This window comes from Bos indicus, chromosome 17 (assembly GCF_029378745.1).
Source record: "Bos indicus isolate NIAB-ARS_2022 breed Sahiwal x Tharparkar chromosome 17, NIAB-ARS_B.indTharparkar_mat_pri_1.0, whole genome shotgun sequence".
In the NCBI taxonomy this organism is placed as follows: domain Eukaryota; kingdom Metazoa; phylum Chordata; class Mammalia; order Artiodactyla; family Bovidae; genus Bos; species Bos indicus.
The window spans coordinates 61,972,130-61,987,897 of record NC_091776.1 but is presented as its reverse complement, the minus strand read 5'-3'; the positions used below and the strand labels follow the sequence as shown (position 1 = coordinate 61,987,897).

Below are 15,768 nucleotides of genomic sequence, written 5' to 3'. Positions count from 1 at the left end.
TTCGGAAACAAACAGTTTAGTAAGCCTTGAGATGAATGATGGTGAGTTAAATTTTAGCCTCTTAATATAAAGACTTTCATCAAAATCACATCTTGTTTTGGTTGTCTATTGGTATAACAGTGAGGAGACAAAAGACACATGTTAAGATCACACACACAAAAAAAACCCTGTCATAAAGTCTCTTCCAGTGTAGTGAATCATATTTTTTTCTTTTTTTTTCCCAATTGTTTGACTCCGCAAAATTCAGAAGGCACTAACGGACAGCCAACTCATCCCCATGGTGCCCAGAGTGAAGAGAAGTCAGCTTAGATGCACGATGGACTAAAATCCCACTACTCGGAGCTCCAAACGGTAAGAGGAACAGCCATCAAAGTGAAGTATATTTTTGAAAGTGTTTTTAAAACAGCAACTTTTACATACGGGTTTTTTCAATATAGATTGTCAAAAGGGTAATTGCAAGAGGGGTTATGATCATTAACATCAAAAAGTAGCAATATTTACAAGAAATACTTTACATACATTTGGTGCTCAATAAAGGTCAGAGGGTGTTCAAACACAAGTCAGTTGCTATCCTTCCAAGCACTGGCTCTAAAATTTGGAGAGATTTTGGCCTTTTCCCTTAACAAAGGCGAGTGCAGTGATGACAAGCATGCACTTTAGGATTCTGAATTTGAATTATAGCTCTACCACTTCTGTGTGACCCTGGCAAATTTACTGAACCTCTCAGTTGCCCCACGTGTAAAGTGGAGATAATAAAAGTATCTACTTTATACAGTTATTGTGAAGATTAAGTGAGTTAAAAAATACGTCAAGGATCTACACCAGCACATATATGCTAGCTGCTAATTTTTCTCCTGAAAAGGTTTTATTGGGACAGAGAGGAGGGGGCTCAGTCCTTCTTGGATGCTGCTTTCCTCATGGTGGCCGGGACATTACTCAGCTTCTCTCTCTCCCTCTCGGCACGGATATATGTCCCCACCTTTTTTCTTGATGAACTTGAGGGCCTGCTTGTTCTTGGGAGACCATGGCATGCTGCTCCTCAGGGGCAAAGGTGCACACCTTCTGCATCATGTCTGGTGGGGCTGTTCTTGTTCTTGGTCATCTGGTGGCCCTTGCTGAGGCCCCTGGCTAGGGGGTAGCACAGAGCCATAGTCACTGCTCTTCAATGGCTGCTGTGGCAGATGGGCTAGCTCTATTACTGATGTTATTTTCTTCCCCACTTTTCAACAGAAAATCTGAGCAGTGTCTCTCAAATTTCTCGCTTTTAGTCGCATCACCCTAGTAATCCAGATTCTCATCACGACTGACTTGAGCTGTGATCTAAATGGCACTCTTTGTTTCTTTTCTATTTTCTATTGTTCTGTCCTGCACACCAACAAATGGTCTTCTCCAAATCTCTTTTTCATTGTGTTTCCCATGCATATGCCTTTCCCCATGTGGCCACTTACATGAATAACAGCCATTTTTCAGGACAAACTCAAAACTTCATGAAGTGTCTCCCTTCTACCCCACTTGACAATGACCCTTTCTGTCTCTGATTCTGCAGCATTTACATCTGCTCCCCACGGTTCAGGCAGAGAAAACAGCATCATGCTTCGTTTTCTAGCTGTTTCACACACCGACATCATTTCTCCTAACCAGACTATGAGCTCTTACTCCACTTACTGAGTAGCCTCCACAGTGACCACTGTGGAAGAGAGCACAGAAGGAATTTCAGCATTTATTCATTCGTTGGTCTAAAATAGAATCACTGAGTAAGCTATATCCTCACAAAAAAATGGCACCATGAAAACCTGTTTTAATCAAGTGGGGCTAATTTCAATTGAGTGGGGGAAAAAACCATGCCAAGGAAACTAAATAAAAAGGTTTAAGATGATTAATGGTCAATAAAAAGACAAATAACCCAATTTTAAAATGGACAAAGAATTTGAATAGATATTTCTCCAAAGAATATACAAAAAGTCAATGAGCACAAGAAAAGATGTTCAACATCATTAATTGCTGCTGCTGCTGCTGCTAAGTCGCTTCAGTCGTGTCTGACTCTGTGCGACCCCAGAGACGGCAGCACACCAGGCTCCCCAGTCCCTGGGATTCTCCAGGCAAGAACACTGGAGTGGGTTGCCATTTCCTTCTCCAATGCATGAAAGTGAAAAGTGAAAGTGAAGTCGCTCAGTCATGTCTGACTCTTTGCAACCCCATGGACTGCAGCCCACCAGGCTCCTCCATCCATGGGATTTTCCAGGCAAGAGTACTGGAGTGGGGTGCCATTGCCTTCTCCATCATTAACTGCTAGGGAAATGCAAATCAAAACCACAATGATATACTACTTCATATCCACTAGGATGGCTAGTAAAGCAACAAGAACAACAAAAAGGGAAAATAACAAATGTTAGAGAGAATGTGGAAAAATTGGAACCATTGCTAATGAGCCTCTAAAATGGTACAGCCACGGGAAAACAGTTCAGCAGTCCCTCCAAAAGGTTAACAGAAGTACCACAGGACCTAGAATTTTCCTCTCACACATACACCCAAGAGAAATGACAACATGTCCACACGAAAACTTGTACATGAATGCTCATAGTAGCATTACTCAAAACAGCCAAAAAGCAGAAAGAATTCAAATGTCAATGCAGTATATCCATACAATCAAATATGATTTGGCCATAGAAAGAAATGAAGCAATGATTTGTGCTACAACATGGATGAAACTTGGGAACATTATGTTTCAGTTAAGAAAAAGCCAGTCACTAAGTCTGAGGAGGCCTTACTAATAGCTGTGAAAAGAAGAGAAGCAAAAAGCAAAGGAGAAAAGGAAAGATATAAACATCGGAATGCAGAGTTCCAAAGAATAGCAAGGAGAGAGAAGAAAGCCTCCCTCAGCAATCAGTGCAAAGAAATAGAGGAAAACAACAGAATGCGAAAGACCAGAGATCTCTTCAAGAAAATCAGAGATACCAAGGCAACATTTCATGCAAAGATGGGCTCAATAAAGGACAGAAATGGTATGGACCTGACAGAAGCAGAAGATATTAAGAAGAGGTGGCAAGAATACACAGAAGACCTGAACAAAAAAGATCTTCATGACCCAGATAATCACAATGGTGTGATCAATCACCTAGAGCCAGACATCCTGGAATGTGAAGTCAAGTGGGCCTTAGGAAGCATCACTACGAACAAAGCTAGTGGAGGTGATGGAATTCCAGTTGAGCTATTTCAAATCCTAAAAGATGATGCTGTGAAAGTGCTGCACTCAATATGCCAGCAAATTTGGAAAACTCAGCAGTGGCCACAGGACTGGAAAAGGTCAGTTTTCATTCCAATCCCAAACAAAGGCAATGCCAAAGAATGCTCAAACTACCGCACAATTGCACTCATCTCACACGCTAGTAAAGTAATGCTCAAAATTCTCCAAGCCAGGCTTCAGCAATACATGAACTGTGAGCTTCCAGATGTTCAAGCTTTGTTTCAGAAAAGACAGAGGAACCAGAGATCAAATTCCCAATATCTGCTGGATCATCAAAAAAGCAAGAGTCCAGAAAAACATCTATGTCTGCTTTATTGACTATGCCAAAGTCTTTGACTGTGTGGATCACAATAAACTGTGGAAAATTCTGCAAGAGATGGGAATACCAGACCACCTGACCTGCCTCTTGAGAAACCTGTATATAGGTCAGGAAGCAACAGTTAGAACTGGATATGGGACAACAGACTGTTTCCAAATAGGAAAAGGAGTACGTCAAGGCTGTATATTGTCACCCTGCTTATTTAACTTATATGCAGAGTACATCATGAGAAACTGGGCTGGATGAAGCACAAGCTGGAATCAAGATTGCCCGGAGAAATATCAATAACCTCAGATATGCAGATGACACCACCCTTATGGCAGAAAATGAAGAATTGAACTAAAGAGCCTCTTGATGAAAGTCAAAGAGGAGAGTAAAAAAGTTGGCTTAAAATTCAACATTCAGAAAACTAAGATCATGGCATCCGGTCCCATCACTTCATGGCAAATAGATGCGGAAACAGTGGCTGACTTTATTTTTTGGGGGCTCCCAAATCACTGCGGATGGTGATTGCAACCATGAAATTAAAAGATGCTTACTCCTTGGAAATAAAGTTATGACCCACCTAGATAGCATATTAAAAAGCAGAGACATTACTTTGCCAATAAAGGTCCGACTAGTCAAGGCTATGGTTTTTCCAGTAGTCATGTATGGATGTGAGAGTTGGACTATAAAGAAAGCTGAGCAATGAAGAATTGATGCTTTTGACCTGTGGTGTTGGAGAAGACTCTTCAGAGTCCCTTGGACTGCAAGGAGATCCAACCAGTCCATCCTAAAGGAGATCAGTCCTGGGTGTTCATTGGAAGGACTGATGTTGAAGCTGAAACTCCAATACTTTGGCCACCTCAGGCAAAGAGCTGACTCATTTGAAAAGACCCTGATGCTGGGAAAGGTTGAGGGCAAGAGGAGAAGGGGACGACAGAGGATGAGATGGTTGGATGGCATCACTGACTCAATGTTCATGAGTTTGGGTAGGCTCCAGGATTTGGTTATGGACAGGGGGGCCTGGCGTGCTGCAGTCCATAGGGTCGCAAAGAGTCAGACACGACTGAGCGACTGAACTGAACTGAAATGAAAAGCACATATACTTCGTAATTCCACATATATGGAAAGTCTAGAATAGATAAGTCCATAGTCAGAAAGCACACTGGTGGAGGCCACAGGCTGGGTGAGGGGGTGGGGAAAGGAGTGGCTGCTAATGGGTATGGGATTTCTTTTTGGAGTGATAGAAATGTTTTATAATTAGATAGTGGTGATGGTTGGACAATTCTAAATATATAAAACCACTGAATTGTATATTTTAAATGGGTAAATTTTATGGTATGTAAGTTATACTTTAATCATGATAGTACACCTCCCTCTTTTATAAAAATATATGTACACTTAACACTAATGAATTTTTGCACATTATTTTGTATCATATACATTATTTGCTTAACATTTCAGAGACACATATGTGTCCTAAAATGGAGGCATTTCACAGACCTTTGCTTTCTACATTTTTATTTTGTATTTGGGGTATAGCCAATTAACAATGTTGTGATAGTTTCAACTGAACAGCAAAGGGACTGAGCCATACGTATACACGTATCCATTTTCCCCCCAAACTCCCTTCCTGTCTGCTGCTGCTAAGTCACTTCAGTCGTATCCAACTCTGTGCGACCCCATAGACGGCAGCCCACCAGGCTCCCCCGTCCCTGGGATTCTCCAGGCAAGAACACTGGAGTGGGTTGCCATTTCCTTCTCCAATGCGTGAAAGTGAAAAGTGAAAGTGAAGTCACTCAGTCGTGTCCGACCCTCAGCGACCCCATGGACTTCAGCCTTCCAGGCTCCTCCATGGGATTTTCCAGGCAAGGGTACTGGAGTGGGGTGCCAATGCCTTCTCCGCCCTTCCTGTCTAGGTTGTTACATAACACTGAGCCAACTTCCCTGTGCTATACAGTAGGACCTTGCTGGTTATCCATGTTAAACATAGCAGTGTGTACATGTCTATCCCAAACTCCCTAACTATCCCTTGCCCCCATCCTTCCCCCCAAGAACCATAAGTTCGTTCTCTCACAGACTTATTTTAATAGCTCTATGGTGGGTAGTGTTCTTGCTGTGTCATCAATAAATAAAGTGATGACAGATTATTTTATTTCCTAAGATCTTTCTGACCTCATTATTATTCTGAGTAATTCTACAGGACAATAGTTTTCAGAAGTATACTATTACATCATCTACAAAAATTCTATTTTTCATTCCTCCTAGCCTATGATGATACTGATAGGGTTTTTTGTTGCTATCAAAGAGCTTTTGCAAACATTTAAGAGAGTAAGTGCAAAATCACTATTAGGAAAAACCTTATATTTCAGAGTCGGAGACAAATTGGGAAAAGAGCCATAAATAAAGTTCACTTACTTTTTAAAGACGACAAACCACTTGTTCCACCAAAAAGAGAGCGGGTGGCAGAGCTGCCTGATCCCCCTGGAGGTGGGACCAGCATCACCAAGTATGTACCACAGGTATAAATGGGTGTCTTCCGAAGCATTTTTAGAGGAAGTCCACAGCTAGTATTTGCTGGTAAAAGGAATGAAAATGGTGAGTAACAACAGTTGACACACAGATTAACCTGATTACCAAACCAGAGTATGACAAGGGGGCCCCAAATTCTAGCAAGGATATACTAAGATTCAGAAAATAGAGCAAAAAATAATAAGCTAAGGCAAAAATAATGATCTTCTAGCTCCACAGCCTGGCCCCAAGCCCCCTGGTTCTATGATCTGAACATTTCTCAAAGGTGTTCCCAGTACTCAATATGCCCTTATGGCTCTAAAAAATCTTTCAAAGGAATGAATCCTCACATGGACTAAATCTCAAAATAAAAGAAGAATCCTACTGTTTATATTTCCCCCTAGGAAACTGTCCTCCAGTAGAGATCTTTTCATTTTATATAGAACAAATTCTTAATAGGCTTGTGATATTTCATTCATTATAAACAGCTTTAAACATGGAATCAGCCAGAAATTTCAACCCATAACCAGTTAATAAAAGCTTTCACAGTATCTATCACAAAATAATTTTATGCCTGCAGGATTTATAACCGATGATGCATTTTATTTCTTTTTTTTTTTAGGATCAGTGACATAAACTATCATTAAGAAAATAATTATTGTTTATAATTAAAAGGTATAAAATGTACTTTAATTTCCCTTACTCACTGGCAGATACGAAAACGTAGGGTGAACTGAAGTATTAGTCTAGTGAGGATTGATGACGGCAGCAGAAAGTCAATCAGAGTGTTTTACCTAGGAAGCTGTCAGGGTATAAAATATAACTGCCTACATAAACATAAAATTATCTTTAGATGGTTTAGATTAGAAAAGTGAGACAAGCGAAATCTAATCTGTCATTGCTTTGAATGCTTGTGGTTCTAAATTCCATTTTTTAAAACTTCAAGCCTCCAATAAATATATTCTTCATTTAGGACATAAATCCAGTAGCATAAATTTCCATAAGTATGAAACCCTAAAAAGCTAGCAACTTTGTGAGCATAACATTTTCACTGAGATTTTTTTTAATAGACATATCTTATTAACATAGTAAGAGGTATTAGTTTACCACAGAATAAAAAATCCTAGACCTTCTGAATGTTGAATAATTGTCAAAAATTCACTTAGCCTATTACTGATGAATTTTTATGTAACATCATGTTTAAATAAATACATCAAGAATGTGCATAAAAGTACAATGATTGAGATCACATATTTAGAATACAAGTAATAGTTTCAGAGGAACTAAATATACCTCGCCTACTGAGTCCTCTTTTTGATATCACTCATATTTTCTTAGGTAACAAACATTCCTTTAGCATTTCTATTGTGCAGGTAGGATTCAATTTTCTTCCAAGGGACAAACCCAGATCAAGCCTTCAGCTTATCAAGAAAACATTTATTTAGGTAATAAGGACTGCTCTCTACAAAGTATTGCCTATAACTCAAATTATCCACAGACCCAAGTTATAATAACTATTAGTAAATTTCTAACTTGTATTTGATATAATAGAGATCTGTAGAAGTAAAATATTATCCTTAAATTCTAATATGGACTAATAAATATTTAAAATTTTATAGTCTCACAAAGAATTAATCACAAATATTTTTTCTGAACATTTCAATTTATAAAAGGATGAAAACATAAAATTGCATTAAATTCATTAAACATATATTTATTCAGATCATTTTTCTCTACATGGCATCTTTTTCTAGCCTTATCTTTTACTACAGGTCATGATTTGTCATAAATTCATGTAGTTGATATGTAATATGAAAACTCTCCAAGAATAATGGTTCTTGACTTTTGGGGGTGGTCATAAGAGACCGTGAAACTCTGATGAAAATTATGATGATACACATACTATGTTATTTAAAACTTTGGGAAAGGATGCTTATGAAACACTGAATTTTTACCCTAGTTAAGGATTCCTGCTTTAAAAGTACAGAACAGTGTGTTTAGAAGGCTACCTTTTACTGAGAAAAGAAGAACAATAAAAATACATAAATTTATCTTTACATTAATTTCTCTTTGCATAAAAAAAAAAACAAACAACTCTGCCAGGATAAATAGAAACTAATAAATAGAGCTACCTATAGGGGGCAGGGTGGGGCAAATAACAGAATACACCAGGATACTGGAGTAAGATTTTTCTGCATGTACCATTTATATTGTTTTCACTTTCAAACTCTGTAAACACATTATCTATTTCAAAATATTACAGTGCAAACACTAAATGCCAAAGTCCAGAAAAATCAGTCTCTGTTGTAGAGGGTTTGCCTTTTATTTGCTTGGTCGAGAATATGTTTAGTGAAAGTGGAAGTGTTAGTTGCTCAGTCCTGCCTGACTCTTTGCAACCCCATGGATTATAGCCTGACAGGCTCCTCTGTCCATGGAACTCTCCAGGCAAGAAAACTGGAGTGGGCAGCCATTCTCTTCTCCAGGGTATCTTCTTGACCTGGGAATGAACCCAGGTCTCCTGCACTGCAAGCAGATTCTTTACCCATCCCAGCCATCATGGAAGCCCATATTTAGTGAAGATGATGTTAAATGTGAATTTTTTACATTCATGAAGCATATACTAAACATGAAAATAATTTATACTAACAGTAATGACAAAGTATTTACAATTAAGGAGAGAGCTGTGTTGAATTCTTACAGATTCTTGCTAATTCATGTTCACAGCCAACAGTATGTGTTAGCTTGGAATAAAAAAAAAAAGAACAATGACTGGAAGGACACAAAAAGGTGAACTATGTAAAGCAAACTGCTTTGTAAGTCTGTAAGAGCTCAATAACAAGTACTGCCTGAATTCCACAGGCAGCATGCACTAACCACAAGCTGAATCCATCAAGCCATGAAAAGGCATGGAGGAACTGTAAAGGCATATATTATTAAGTGAAAGAAGCCTATATGAAAAGGCTATATTCTGTATAAATCTGATTATATGATATTCTGTAAAAGGCAAAACTATGAAGACAATAAAAGATCAGTGGTGGCCAGGGTTTTTGGGGTGGGGAAGGATGAATAGGTAGAGTGCAAAGGACTTTTAAGGCTATACAACTACTCTATGTGATACAATAATGATGCACACAGGTCATTATGCATTTTTCCAAACCCATGGAATGTACACCACCACCAAGAGTGAACCCTAAGGTGAACTGTGGACTCTGGGTGATTATTATGTGTCTTGGTGGGTTCATTGATTGTGACAAGTGCACCACGCTGGTGGGGGATGCTGATAATAAGGGGGGCTGTGCACATGTAGGGGTGGGAGGTATACAAAAAATCTGTACCTTCAATTTTGCTACAAACCTAAAACTGCTCTAAGATAATACTCTCAAAACATGCATAGAGCTGAATGAAGCTGTACAAGGTAAACATGAGATAAGCGAAGGGCAGCCGACCTGCTTGGTCCTCTTTCAGGGTGTTGGAGATGGTGGAGCCGGTGAGGGCAGCCAGTGTTGCGGACGGCGAGGCTCGGTAACGGGACAGTCTGCTCAGGAGCATCTCATTAATGCTTTTTGCAGACTCGCCCTCTTTTCTCATTAGAATTGTGCGTTCCTGAAGCGGGTTGGCTACGAATACACCATTTTCCACCTAATATTTAAAGAAAAAGAAGGTCTTAAATGGAACCTGTTTCCATTCAGTGAGCAAACTTCTCCTTCAGAAGTGTATTATTGTCACCTGGTTACTCAAAAGCATTTCCCAAAATTGTACCTGAGTAGGTGTACACCACAAAACCTAATTGCTCTACAGAAGCTGAGAACAAAAGGGAAGCTATGAGATGTTTGAGAGCTTTCACTTTTAATAGTCCAGATTCTTAAAAGTAATGAGCCAAGTTTAATAGGTTCTACGAGGGTTGTTGATGAAAATTCCTCATACTGAATTCCACAGGCAGCTCTCACTAATTACAAGCTTCTGACAGGTACAAGTAAGATGAGAGGAAAACAAATCAATCAGGTCTTGATTTACTATTAAGTACAGCCATGAGGATTATATCTTCTTGAAATATAATTAGTGGCTAAAATCCAAACTCTGTAATAACAGCAGTCAACATTAGCCCCAGCTGCTCGGGGATTGGCAGAGCAACAGTAGAGAAAGGCAGACTCTGTCTGCTAAAAATATATGCCAGCTTCAACTGGATCCTTGCTGGTACTTGGCAGTTCTTCCTTCATCGTTTGATTATAACCCAGCAAAAGCTCTGGGGCGGTGATTCCAAAGTTCTTCCACCAAATTTTGAGTATGGCTTTAAGCAGACCACCTGCCTTTTATTATTACTGAAAAGATCCAGACCACTTACTATAAGCTGCTCCCACTTGTCTCTCTTCCCACTCAAGAATCTTGGTGTTCAGCCTCATTTATTCTTTTCCTCTTAATTCAGAGGAAGAAGCATTTCCGCCTCCTCTCTAACTGCCCCCTCAATTATCTCCCATCTGCCCCCTTCACCCTCACAGTCTCCCTCTCTGATGTCCTTCTTTTTGGTTTCAAATATTCACAGGTCTCCGAGATCTTAAAGAAAACATTGGCGGCCCATTGCAATACCATCCCTCTTCTCAACTTCCATTCACTGTCAGATGTCTCAGATATACCTAAAGCAGCCTCTTCATCCACTGCCCGCTCCAGACCAGACTTCTGGGTCTGGCTGGAGTCTCAGAAACTGGTGCCATGAGTGAAGAGAGGCAGAAATAGAGATAAGAAAGAACAGGAGTGCAAAGTAGACAGGCTTCCAGAAGCAAACAAAAAGCAGTGAAGGAGTCCAAAGTGAAAAGTTGGTAACAGAGAAGAGGCTAGAGAAAGCAAACTGAGGAGCACAGCCAGGCAAGGTTCCCAGAGGTGGATGGATCTGGTGGGGGAGGCTTTTACGAGACATTCACGAAAGATAAGCAAAAGGTTTCTTAGAGTTTGAAAATGCTGTTTCTATTTCCTCACCTCTGCCTCTTAACGCTTTACAGCTACTTAACTCAGTTCCCTCTAACAAGTGAACATTCTTGATGGTCAAGAGGAACCTAAAACCAAAATCATCAAGCTTTTCCTTGTCTTCTGTGTAGGCTGTGCCATGGTTGCCAGAAACCTTGGCGTTGTCCTGCCTCAGTCTCAGCGGTAGAATACAATCCTGGTTTGTTTCTTTTCAACATGAACATGTACCTATGTGTAAGGGACTCTTCTAATGAGCAAAGTCAACAGTTCCTGCCCTCTGTGTGTTCCTCTTATCTGCTGGTTCCCATCTCCACTTACTTAAATGGGAGTCTGCTTAGGATTAGACCCCACCTCTGGTTCACACCATTCAGGTATGACCTAAATCAAATCCCTTATGATTATACAGTGGAAGTGAGAAATAGATTTAAGGGACTAGATCTGATAGATAGAGTGCCTGATGAACTATGACACTGTACAGGAGACAGGGATCAAGATCATCTCCATGGAAAAGAAATGCAAAAAAGCAAAATGGCTGTCTGAGGAGGCTTTACAAATAGCTGTGAAAAGAAGAGAAGTGAAAAGCAAGGGAGAAAAGGAAAGATATAAACAGCTGAATGCAGAGTTCCAAAGAAGAGCAAGAAGAGATAAGAAAGCCTTCCTCAGAGATCAATGCAAAGAAATACAGGAAAACAATAGAATGGGAAAGACTAGAGGTCTCTTCAAGAAAATTAGAGGTACCAAGGGAACATTTCATGCAAAGATGGGCTCAATAAAGGACAGAAATGGTATGGACCTGACAGAAGCAGAAGATATTAAGAAGAGGTGGCAAGAATACACAGAAGAACTGTACAAAAAAGATCTTCATGACCCAGATAATCACGATGGTGTGATCACTGACCTAGAGCCAGACATCCTGGAATGTGAAGTCAAGTGGGCCTTAGGAAGCATCACTACGAACAAAGCTAGTGGAGGTGATGGAATTCCAGTTGAGCTATTTCAAATCCTAAAAGATGATGCTGTGAAAGTGCTGCACTCAATATGCCAGCAAATTTGGAAAACTCAGCAGTGGCCACAGGACTGGAAAAGGTCAGTTTTCATTCCAATCCCAAACAAAGGCAATGTCAAAGAATGCTCAAACTACCACACAATTGCACTCATCTCACACACTAGTAAAGTAATGCTCAAAATTCTCCAAGCCAGGCTTCAGCAATACGTGAACTGTGAACTTCCGGATGTTCAAACTGGTTTCAGAAAAGGCAGAGGAACCAGACATCAAATTGCCAACATCTGCTGGATTATCGAAAAAGCAAGAGAGTTCCAGAAAAACATCTATTTCTGCTTTACTGACTACGCCAAAGCCTTTGACTGTGTGGATCACAATAAACTGCGGAAAATTCTGAAAGAGATGGGAATACCAGACCACCTGACCTGCCTCTTGAGAAACCTGTATACAGGTCAGGAAGCAACAGTTCGAACTGGACATGGAACAACAGACTGGTTCCAAATAGGAAGAGGAGTACGTCAAGGCTGTATATTGTCACCATGCTTATTTAACTTATATGCAGAATACATCATGAGAAACACTGGGCTGGAAGAAACACAAGCTGGAATCAAGATTGCTGGGAGAAATATCAATAACCTCAGATATGCAGATGACGCCACCCTTATGGCAGAAAGTGAAGAGGAACTAAAAAGCCTCTTGATGAAAGTGAAAGAGGAGAGTGAAAAAGTTGGCTTAAAGCTCAACATTCAGAAAACGAAGATCATGGCATCCAGTCCCATCACTTCATGGCAAATAGATGGGGAAACAGTGGAAACAGTTTCAGACATTATTTTTTTGGGCTCCAAAATCACTGCAGATGGTGACTGCAGCCATGAAACTAAAAGACGCTTACTCCTTGGAAGGAAAGTTATGACCAACCTAGATAGCATATTAAAAAGCAGAGACATTACTTTGCCAACAAAGGTCCGACTAGTCAAGGCTATGGTTTTTCCAGGGGTCATGTACGGATGTGAGAGTTGGAATGTGAAGAAAGCTGAGAGCCGAAGAATTGATGCTTTTGAACTGTGGTGTTGAAGACTCTTGAGAGTCCCTTGGACTGCAAGGAGATCCAACCAGTCCATTCTGAAGGAGATCGGCCCTGGGATTTCTTTGGAAGGAATGATGCTAAAGCTGAAACTCCAGTACTTTGGCCGGCTCATGCGAAGAGTTGACTCATTGGAAAAGACCGTGATGCTGGGAGGGATTGGGGGCAGGAGGAGAAGGGGACGACAGAGGATGAGATGGCTGGATGGCATCACTGACTTGATGGACGTGAGTCTGAGTGAACTCCGGGAGTTGGTGGTGGACAGGGAGGCCTGGCGTGCTGCAATTCATGGGGTCGCAAACAGTCGGACACGACTAAGCGACTGAACTGAACTGAACTGGTTCTAAAACCTTTGCTGGAACATCCTGTCCCTAGATCCTCCTGTGTGTGCCTGGCTCTTTCCCATCATTTAGGTCTTACATAGAAAGTCACCTCCTCAAAGAGGCTTTCCATGATTACCAAAGAAGAATCCCCTCCACCCTCTCCTACTCGCCCCAGACAAGCCAGAGCACAACATCCAGTCATGTTATCTGCACAGCACTTACCATTCTCTGAAATGATCTTACTCATTAATTCATTTATTATTTGACTTTCTACCTCCACCCCACCTCAGCTGAATGCCGGCTCCCCAAGAGCCAGGATCCTGCCTGCCTTGTTCACTGTCTCATTTCCAGCGCTCACAAAGCACATGGTAAATACTTGAAGCTCTGCTGAATAAACAGATCTGTGTCCTTACTCAAGAGGAGGGCATGCAAACCACTCCAGTATTCTTGCCTGGAGAATCCCATGGACAGAGGAGCCTGGCGGGCTACATCCATGCGGTCACAAAGAGTCGGACACGACTGAAGCGACAGCATGCACACACGTCCTGACCCAAATCCAATCCTACCTCTCCATGGCAACTCCTACATTGCTATATACAGACCCATCCTTGCTACTGGGATTCAGCACAACTTTTCTAACTGCCTCCCACTCCCCAGCACTTCAGCTAGAATAGCCTATGTCGCCTAAAATTGAACACATCCACATCTTCCCACAGTGTGTTACCCCCACCCTTCAGCTAGATTCACGTTTACCGAGTGTAGCTCTATTTATGTTGCACAACTCTAAATATGACCCTTCAAAGGCATCCAGATTAAAAAATCAATCACTTGGCATTCAAAAGCACTGCCCAATCTGGCTCCATAAGAAAAACAATGACTAAATTAAGAAAAAAAAAGTCATGCTATTGTGTTTAAGTACTTTGAAAATATTGAAAAGAAAACCTGATAAAGCACCCGTGAGAAGCAAAGAGGACTCAGCTTTGGTGCCCAAGTAGTAAATCTGGGAACCTCTATACTTAGCAAAGCATTTCTTTGGGATGAAAAAGCTACTAGCGATTTTGAAAGGAGCGGGAAGAGCCTGGGAGGAGTGAGAAGCAGCACACAGCTAGTGATGACGAGAAGCTTCCCTCTGGCTCCCTTCCTGGCCCAAGCCACCACCTCAAGTCCAGTGACCATCCAGCCTCTCAACTTGGTCTCCCTACTTTGACCCCGTATGTTTTACTACATTAGCCAAAGATTCATTTACAGATGAAAATAAAATCATGTCTTTCCCTGTCTGAAGCCCTGCATCAGCTTCCCAATAAATTTAAAACAAAACTCAAATGGCTGGTAAGGCCCATGGGGTCCAACATCCACTGACCTCCCTGCTTCGGTCCCCGCTTCTCCCCACACTTTCCGGGCGCTGCCTTCTGTCCCTCCTCTAAAACGCCTGCATGCTAGGCCTGTACTTGCTGATCCCTCTTTCTGGACTGGACTAGTTCTGGTTTGCCTGAGACTGTCCTGGTTTTAGCACCAACGGTCCATGTCCTAAGAAATGTCTCAGGTCCTGGCAAACGGGGAGGGTTGGTTGCCTTCTTTGGCAGGATAGATGATTGCTTCTCATCACTCTCATTTCAGCTCAAATGTCCTTCCTCAGAATGGCCCTCTCTGCCAGGCAAACCAGAGTGGCTCGCCACCTCTACCCCCTCACTGTCTATCACATTACCCTGTTTTATTTTCTCCCCAGCATTTGTCAGTAGCTGAAATTATTTTGTCCTTGTATTTCCTTTCTTACTAATTCCCCATACTCTGATGTAAGCTCCTTGAAAACAAAGGCTTTTACCCTGCTACCCAGACAAGGCACTGGATTAACACTGAATGAATGAAGGTCATCTCAGCTATCCGAATCATAATTTAAAGGAAATCATAAACCAATGGAGTTGAAGGGGGAGAGGCACCTAGTGCATCCCTTATTATACTGACCATATAGTTAAGAACAGACCTAAAAAAGAGACAAAACATCAGTAAAATTGTCACTGAATCTATCTGAAGAACAGCAGCTTACAGAAAGCACATGGGGACAGGAAGAAGTCTCAGAGCAAAACAGAACTCAAGATGTAAAACACGTGCCCTGAAAAGGTAAGAGAGTCACAGAAGATTCTCAAGCAAGGATGTGTCCAGTGCACAGGTAATGAAATCAGGCAGAGAGAGTCCATGCCTTGGTTATTCTATAATCTTAAAGGAAAAGGTTAAAATTAAGAATAAGGTATTTCCTGCTGATCACCATGTTGGTACTGCCACAGCTGAATTCTACACCAAAGCAAAACGGATAAGGAGGGACAGGATTATATTTTACATAAAATA

At 41.1% G+C, this 15,768-nt stretch overlaps 1 protein-coding gene, 1 non-coding gene and 1 pseudogene across 6 annotated transcripts in view; all 3 read right to left on the bottom strand.

The window, feature by feature from the left end:
• The window catches only part of HECTD4 (HECT domain E3 ubiquitin protein ligase 4), a 170,542-nt gene that overhangs the window by 83,721 nt on the left and 71,053 nt on the right, over window positions 1-15,768 (bottom strand). For all 5 annotated transcript variants that reach the window (XM_070769659.1, XM_019977315.2, XM_070769661.1 and 2 more), the window contains exons 8-9: window positions 9,503-9,695; window positions 5,964-6,122 (exon numbers count right to left, since the gene is read on the bottom strand). In XM_070769659.1, the coding sequence (XP_070625760.1) occupies window positions 5,964-6,122; window positions 9,503-9,695 (352 nt within the window). The remainder of the gene's footprint in view (window positions 1-5,963; window positions 6,123-9,502; window positions 9,696-15,768) is intronic.
• On the bottom strand, window positions 6-5,957 carry LOC139176752 (large ribosomal subunit protein eL36 pseudogene; annotated as a pseudogene).
• Window positions 223-370, bottom strand: LOC139176863 (small nucleolar RNA SNORA79). Its single transcript, XR_011561343.1, has one exon. It is a non-coding gene; the product is annotated as a small nucleolar RNA SNORA79 (small nucleolar RNA).